An 8,903-nucleotide genomic window follows, 5' to 3' on the forward strand; every position below is an offset into this window, starting at 1 on the left:
TAACATGAATTTAAGATATCAAGGTTAAATGTGGTATGATTTTTTAAATACATTAAAATGTAGGATATGAAAATGAAAATAAAATTATGAATAATTGGATTTGATTAAAAGCATATTAAAATTAAAAATATATAAAAAATAGCAAGTTTAGTTTAGAATCACCTTAAAAAAAAGAGTAATCACATAATTATATTTTTTGTTTTAATTCTTTCTCAATTAATTCCTTTTTTTTTTTCTAAAACTACGAAAGAATCCTTTATATTTGATAAATATGTTTTTGTTTCATCCCACGCGCATTAAAAAAATAAAAAATAAAACTATGAAAGTCAAAGCTATATTTATGTAATTAATCCTATATTTTTGAAACATACCATAGCTTGGGTACTTTGGCTTAGTTTGATATTGCTTTTCCCTCTCAAAATCAGCTTTTGTTTGTAGCAGAAGCTGATTTTAGTATTTAATAAATCTGCTTAAAAGTGCTTTTTGAATAATTTTTTAAGAATCTACACCAAAAATCAGAAGCAACCTAAAGACAACTTTAGCTTTTAGATTGTACATGAATTAGCATAGTACAATTAATGAAAATTTTATAATACCTATAATACTCCTAATAAAATTTAAAATTTACAATCTTCCCGATCTAAAATTTAAACTCGTAATGTAATATAATATAATATAATATGATAGTAATATTGTAACAAATAATATCATAATTATAATAATAACTCTAATATTATTATTTTATCATATGATATGATATTATAATAATATTATAATTATTTTAATAATATGATATTATAATTATAATATGATATTGTAATTATTATTTTATAACATATTATATATTATATTGTATTGATATAATTAAACTTATTATATTAATAATATTACAATAATATTTGTAATTATATATATTATATTATAGTATAATATAATATAGTCGTAATTTTTAACTATTCACAATAATTCAATCTTATAATTTATCAAACGTTATTACACTGATTTTGAAATCAATACAGCTACTATAATTATAGACTTCGTTCACTTCGCGGATTCGAGTTTTTAATTCGAGCTGAGATGTGACATTTTCTGAGAGCTTTTTACTGTAGTAGAAGAAGTTAGATGTGACATTTTCTGATAACTTTTTATTGTAGAAACCTAAAACTGAAAATTCAAATCGGTGAAATGAACGAGACTATAGTTTACCAAATACTCAACTATATTTTATAACAACTGCTTCTTCTTTCAACATAATTAAAAAATAATTTTTTTAAAACCTACAACCTAATTACCAAAGAATTCTCATAGCCTTTTTTTTTCCTTCCCTCATAGTTTCTTTGAGTGGTGATTGATTGATTGATTGCATGTTTGTGAATAGAGTGTAGTATTGGCATCGATTGGATGTTTACCTATTATCCCCTAACTTGGGCTCCCTCCATTTCATTTTCCCTCCCTACAAATCGTTGAAATGAGGGAGATTCTAGCCAACTAGGCTTACATTTGAATAGAATTAAAGCACTCATCAATGGTTAAAAATAAAGTACACAAATCCCCATTCCCGAAGATAAATAAGTTTGACCGGGGCACTCGCGGCGCAAGTTCTCCACGTGACATGTTAATACATATCAAATTTCATTCATACCACATTAATTTTGCTAAATAAAGTCCTTAAATCGAAATTGCATAAATTCTATTAGTACACATAATATATATGGCACATAATGAACTAGCAAACAAAAAAGGCATGGTTTTGTTATTATTATTATTATTATTTTTATTTTTGCTAAACTTTATTTTTCTTTTCATTAGTTAAATATCATTAGGAGCATTTACTAAAAGCAACATCTTTAGCAGATTTATAAACAACCATAACAAGCTAACAACAATGTTCCTCTACTACTTATAATAACACTAAATGCTCATCACATAACGAGAGATATATATATATATATATATATATACACACACACACACACACATCATACATGGTGCTAAAGCTCACTAGTTTATCTTTCATATTTAATTCTCTATTATGAAGCACCTCCAAATTTTGGCAACGTAGAACTTAATCGGGTTTGGTAGTACTTTTTCTCACTGTCCATACAATTATTCCGATAATGGCTTCTAATTAAAAAAAACAAAAAAGACGTTTAAATCTTGGTCAATATAGATTTTTAGGCATATCTTATCTTACTTTTAGAAAGTTGGCTCAACTTGTGAGTAGTAGTTAGTTTTTTACTTTTGTAAACCTGACTGATGTAAAGTGTATTGTTGATTTAGGGATCTGTATACACCGTTATTGTTGATTCAATAATGACGAATAATGGCACATTATAAAAAAAATTTACAGTTCACAAATTAATTTAAACACGAATACAATATGATTAATGAATGAAGTTTATGACACAATATGATTAATTTAGACACGAACATAATACGATTAATAAATGTGAAAAAAAGCTAAACACGGAAACAAAACATATAGGCAAGTACAATAATATTATTTAGAGATGTTATTTACCAATATGATATTAATCATTATAAGTAAAGATTACATCACAATAATTTAATAGGGTGTTAAAGCTTAGTAACATGACAGTTAATGGGCAGGCGTTCAAATCTCTACATTATCGAGAAACGAGAATATTTTAGGATTTGGTCAAGTAGCAAAGCTTAGAATAAGAACATTCCAGCTGAGATTAGAGAGGAAAAAAAAGGAAAAGGAGACAAAAATAAATACGCAGAACCTAGTCAAGATTCTGCCCCATTCTAATCGACACATGCTCGTCCCTGATTGATCGCTCGCGGCTGACGTGGCTGCCACATAATTTTCTCATGTTTTTTAACCATTTATTTTCACCATTATTATTAGGGAGAATTTCCTTATTAGTAAAATTATGTTTTAAATTATCAAATCTATAACAACACTATTCTTTGAGCTTTTGATTTTTTTTTTTGTTCAAAAGTGATTTTGATCAAATTTAAGACTTCGTTCATTTCACCGATTTGAGTTTAGAATTCAAATTTTGTTATAGTAAAAAGTTTTCAGAAACAATCACATTTAACTTTTTTATTATAGTAAAAAATTCTCACATAAAGTCACATCTCAACTCAAATCAACGAACTAACTTATCTTCTGGTATCGTGTGATATTTTGATGTTGACTGATGTTCTTTAGCTTTGTTCTTCAAAATAATGCACTGCCAATGAATACATGAAGGAAAATTCACTATTACTATTATTTAGAAATTTTTATAATAGGACATGTATTTTTACTCAACACATAAAAACCGTTGTTTTTAATTATTATATTAGTTTTTTATTTTTAATTATCGTATTAGTTTTTTTATTTTTAATTATCGTATTAGTTTTTTTATCAATAAAATATGTACATTTCTAGATTAAAAGATCACAATGCACTATATAAAACTGTTCATACATTTAATAATACGATCCCGTTTGGTTGGAGGATTCGTTCCCTGATTCGAATCATGGTTCATGGTTCGCTACAATATTTTCTCTCACAAAAAGACACATAAATTAAAAATAATTCTAATCTCATGATTCTAATCTATGAACTAAACAGGCTCATTCAACGGTTAAAATACAATTTTTTTCGCCGAGGAAAATAGTCTCCTCCACCGTAAATGCTTGGTTACTATTTTAGATACTAATCAAAACCTGGCCTCTCCCAATAATTACTACTCAGTACTCTCATCTTTTATTTTCCCTCTTAAGACTTCCAAAACAAAAAGCCAAGGCCAAAGCCAAAGCCAAAGCCAAAGGCTAAACACAAAAAAGCTTTTTCCTTCTTCCAACTTTCCATTTTTGACAGTTTGCTACTTTCTAAATTCCAAGGTTCTTCCTTGATCTTCTTTAAGACTGTAACCAAGAATCTTTGATTTTCTCTCTCTCTCTCTCTCTCTCTCTCTCTCTCTCTCTCTCTCTCTCTCTCTCTCTCTCTCTCTCTCTCTCTCTCTCTCTCTCTCTCTCTCTCTCTCTCTCTCTCTCTCTCTCTCTCTCTCTCTCTCTCTCTCTCTCTCTCTCTCTCTCTCTCTCTCTCTCTCACACACACACACACACACACTTTTCTCTTTGTGCTAAATTCAAGAACTAACATTTTATTTTTATTTTATTTTACGTTTTTTTTTTTTTTTCAAACTTACCCAAAAAGAAAAAGATGGCGATAACAATCATCATCATAGCCATTGTACTTCTCTGAAACCTTTTCTCAAACACCTTCCATACATAAACCCCGAAATCTCGTTGAAGATTCAATATTCTCCGAGATTTTCCCTTTTCTTTTTATACTTCATTCTCGCCAACAATGTCTTCTTCTCCTTCTTCTTCTCCGGAGGAGAAGACGAAGAAGTGCAAGACCAGGAAGAGAATAAACTGCTCGTCGTCGTCGACGTCGTCGTCGCTGGTGAAGAAATACCGGTTCAAGAGGGCGATTCTGATGGGGAAAAGAGGCGGTTCGAGCACGCCGGCGCCGATGTGGGAGACGAACACGCCGGCGCCGGAGATTCCGAAGGAGGCCTCGTCGGTGTCGGTGTCGGCGAGGAAGCTGGCGGCGACTCTCTGGGAGATCAACCAAGTGCCTTGTAAGAAGAAAGATAACAACAATATTGGTAATAATAATCAGGTAATTATGAATAAGCCGCCATTGAAGAGCAAAGAAACTATTCTTCCCAAACTGCCCTCGCAATCGGCTTCGCTGCCTCCGCATTTGTCAGATCCATCATATACTCCTCCTCTTCCATATGTTAGTTTTTTTTTTCCTCCTTCTTCTTCTTCTTTATTTGTTTATTTGTTTATATATATATATATATGTTGATTTCAGGATTAATTTCTATTTTAGGATTAATTTCTAATTAGGAAATTATGAAAGTTTGCACCTTCTGCTGTCACGTCGGTCAACTTGGGGAGCGAAATCTGTGACGAATGTAATACATTTCACGGCTAATTTAATGCATAAATCGAGAAAGTGTGTTAAAATTATTTTTATGTATTAAATTTTAAGTGGTTAATTCTTTAAAAGCACGATGAAAAGATAATTTGAAATAGGTCTTGATTATTTCCAAATAGGTAAAGTTAGTTTTTTTTTTTTTTTGAATAATTCAGGAAACAGTTATCTAAAAGAATATAATCAAATTTAATAATTTTTCATAGAATATTTTTTGTTAGTGTTTTTTTTTAAAATATAATTATAACCGTTTGGTTCATGGATTAAAATTATGAGATTAAAACCATTTTTTATTTACGTGTATTTTTTATAAGAGAAAATATTATAACGAATCATGAATCATGATTCGAATCAGAAAACGAATCCTCCAACTAAACGGGTTCGCACAAAGCTCGCACAAATATAAGTGGCTAGTTCAGTAATGGGATTTGAGTGGCATCCATAATCAGTGAATAAAATTTTGTGCCGAGGAGTTTTTTGAGGTTTCTAATTCTTGAATAGGGACGTGTGAATGGATTAGTTTCTAACCGCATTGTGTTTAGTTTTTAGCACACTGGCTTTTTGGGCTTTGACAGATTGTCTCCTGTCAAAATTGTTGGTTTTGTCTCCGTGTTCTTCTAATATCAAAATAAGGTTTCGTTCGTTTTGTAAATTTAAGTTTTTAATTTGAGTTGAGACGTGATATTTTTTTGAGAGTTTTTAATTATAACAGAAAAAGTTAGATGTGATATTTTTTAAGAGTTTTTAATTATAAAAATTTAAAACTGAAAACTCGAATCAATAAAATAAATAAGGTCTAAATAATTTTACCTCTAAAATAGAAATTATGTCAAAAAGGGGACAAGGTAAGGATCATAACTATTAAATTTTTAAAGGGACCTCAATGTCCCCCCACCCCCATGTTCAATTAAAGGGACCTAAATGGAAAAAAAAGGGACAAAGGGGTTATTTACTTATTTAGATATTCAGTGCCCGCTCTTTGTATAGATTTAAATAACAATTCAACCTTTTAATATAGTGTTTTTTTTTTTTTTTTTTTTATAACAAAAATTCAGTTCAAATTTTCAATTCAATGAAAGGAAGATGTTTTTTTTTTTTTTTTTTTTTTTTTTTTACAAAAATTCAGTTCAAATTTTCAATTCAATGAAAGGAAGAAGTAATTCTCTATCTAGTAATTTTGTGTGGACTTTTCAAATAAAAAAGAAGTGATTTTTTTATTTTATTTTTTATTTTTTTGCGTTGGAATTTTGCAGAAAATGCAGAGAAGAGATCATCAACATGGTGGTGGTGTAGGCCACCACAGGACAATGTCAGCCGTCACCCAAAAACTTCAGCTGACTGATTATTACTATTTGGGAGGCTTGGATTCGCTAAGCACTGCCAGTTTGATGGAGGTACCAACCACCAAAAACGCTAAATTGTTTATTAATTTAACTCCTTCATGGGTCATTTTCAATTTGTTCTTTTTTCACTTTTCTTTTTTGAGAAAAAGAAAAAAAATAATAAAAAAAATGTAAAAACGATATAAACTACCTGTTCGCAACGATTCCTCAAAAGGGATGATTCTTTATCAATTTTGTCACATTATGTTCCAGATTTTATATACTCACAATAAGTGCTTCTCTGAGTTGTCATTTTCAGTTGTATATATGAAATAATTGAGATTTCTAGTCATGGCTTAGAAGAAGACGTTCTTGAATTGCTCTTTAAGCTATCAATATCTATTCAACAACAACCTTAACATATTCATATATCTTATACTTCACATGTGCAATGCATATTTCTTTAGGGCTATCTCAAAATATTTTTCATGTTAATGAGAAAGAACGTCCACTAAACAATCTAAAAAGTTCGCAAGCTTTTGGTTTAAAATAGGAGGATAATATTAGACTTGTGTTCTTAAGAGTTTGTCATTCGTGCTCAAGTTCATAAAACGCTTTGATTTCTCCCGCAAAATGCAGGCTGAAGATCATCATTCTCGAGGCAAAACACAGCATAAAAAGAGCAATGTTGGAGCCAAGACTCGTTTAAAAGAGGTCAGCAATGGACTTGCTACATCCAAGGAGCTTTTGAAGCTTCTTCACCATGTTTGGGGGCTTGAAGATCAGCGCTCCTTAAGCCAGTCCCTATTCTCTGCATTGTGTTTCGAGCTCGATAGAGCGCTCATCCAGGTCGACCGGTTCAACCGGGAGCAGAGGTCTAATAGGAATGATATTGAGTGCCTGATGAAGCATTTCGCAGAAGAAAAGGCGGCCTGGAAAAGCAAGGAGCGAGAGCGAATTCGGGGTGCCATATCATGTGCGGCCGAAGAGCTGAAAGCGGAGAAGAAGCTGAGCCGACAAACGGAGCGGTTAAACAAGAAGATCGGAAAGGAACTGGCGGACACGAAGGCAGCTCTTTCGAGGGCAATGAAGGAGCTTGAGAGGGAGAAGAGGGCAAAGGAGATATTGGAGCAAGTTTGTGATGAGTTAGCTAAGGGAATTGGGGAAGACAGAGCACAGGTTGAAGAGATAAAGAGAGAGTCGGAGAAAGTTCGCCTAGAGGTCGAGAAGGAGAGGCAAATGCTTCAGTTGGCTGATGTGTTGAGAGAGGAGAGAGTTCAGATGAAGCTCTCAGAAGCTAAGTACCAGTTTGAGGAGAAAAATGCAGCCGTTGAGCAGCTCAGAACTGAGCTTGAGGCCTATTTGAGATCCAAAATCGGAGGAGAAGACGGCGAAGGCTCTCCCAAGTTTGAGAAGATAAAGGAACTTGAAGCTTACTTGAAAGAAATCAACTTTGGTTCATCTCAGAAAGCAGAGAAAGAAGAACCTGGGAAGGTTGGAGATAGAGAAGAGGAAGAAGAAGATAACGAGGGAGATGACTCAGGTGATAGTGATCTTCATTCCATTGAGCTAAACATGGATAACAACAACAGGAGCTACAAGTGGAGTTACGCTTTCGGGGACGAAATAGAAGACGGAGACAACGATTCGAAACGGATTTCGGTCGATAGACCATTCAAAGGGAGGAAATCTATTTCTGAGAAGATTCAGTGGGGGAGCATCTGCTTGAACAAAAGTGCCAATGACATTGATTTGGAATTTGGCAACAAAACACAAGGACATACAGATGGGTTTCACTCCGTAGTACCTGATGTTGTTGGTTCAGAAGCTAAAACACAAGAATATGAAGATGAAATCAAGAGATACATATCTGTTAAGGGCCTTGCAGACCACATATTATCCGGGTCCGAAATAGCACTAATTCCTGGCTTTGCAAGTCCTACTAGGCAGTGGGGCTAAGCCTGATTTTGTTGAATAGTCATAGCAACAGTGTTTATGCAAAAAGAAAGGTACAAAGGCTAGGGACAATTTGCAGCCTCTAAGCTAAAAGGAAGGATATATATATATATATATATATATGTATGTATAAAGTGCTTTAGAGCCAAAAGTGGTGTTTCCTTCTTTTGTTTTTCTCACTGAGTTGCATGTTTTTATTTCCCAAATAGTTCAAAGCTTGTTTGCATTAAGACAAGTACATCAGAATGCACAAATGTAAATAGAATCTTGTAAAATTATTTATGCAATATCAAATCTGGTTTATTTATACAAAGCCTTAAGTCCCATTTGCTTCAATAATGGTCTTTGACACTAAGGACACTGATAACATTATACATATGCAAGTATTCCACGGCTCTCGCTAATATTGAAAGAGTGGACAAATTATCACTGTGCAAGGAAACTGAATGCTTAAGACTCCTAAAATATGAGAAACTAATTCATGTGTCTCAATTCTTATTAGCTTCAAACTCGTAATTTTTAAATATACTCTAAAGGACAAATTGTCTTCAACTCAAATCTTGTGGTTGAAGATTAAAGGATATAATGCTCACAACATATATGAAACGCATGATTGTAATTTGTAAAAGTTTTGGATAACTTGAAAAAAAAAAGAAAAA

At 32.3% G+C, this 8,903-nt stretch overlaps 1 protein-coding gene across 1 annotated transcript; it reads left to right on the forward strand.

Moving 5' to 3' along the window:
* The first annotated feature begins 4,048 nt into the window (after positions 1–4,048).
* On the forward strand, positions 4,049–8,491 carry LOC21399365 (uncharacterized protein At5g41620). Its single transcript, XM_010103721.2, has 3 exons — positions 4,049–4,765; positions 6,220–6,360; positions 6,928–8,491. Exons 1-3 carry the CDS (start codon positions 4,328–4,330, stop codon positions 8,245–8,247), a joined length of 1,899 nt encoding a protein of 632 aa, XP_010102023.1. The 5' UTR covers positions 4,049–4,327; the 3' UTR covers positions 8,248–8,491.
* Positions 8,492–8,903: the final 412 nt, after the last annotated feature.

Source organism: Morus notabilis, unplaced genomic scaffold (genome assembly GCF_000414095.1).
Source record: "Morus notabilis unplaced genomic scaffold, ASM41409v2 Scaffold133, whole genome shotgun sequence".
Classification (NCBI taxonomy): domain Eukaryota; kingdom Viridiplantae; phylum Streptophyta; class Magnoliopsida; order Rosales; family Moraceae; genus Morus; species Morus notabilis.

What these genes read in the sequence shown, in the direction of transcription:
- LOC21399365 (XM_010103721.2), top strand. Translation starts at nt 4,328, where the DNA reads ATGTCTTCTTCTCCTTCTTCTTCTCCGGAGGAGAAGACGAAGAAGTGC. An exon ending in ATACTCCTCCTCTTCCATAT is followed by an intron (nt 4,766 to 6,219) that starts GTTAGTTTTTTT and finishes GGAATTTTGCAG; the next exon opens with AAAATGCAGAGAAGAGATCA. An exon ending in GCACTGCCAGTTTGATGGAG is followed by an intron (nt 6,361 to 6,927) that starts GTACCAACCACC and finishes CGCAAAATGCAG; the next exon opens with GCTGAAGATCATCATTCTCG.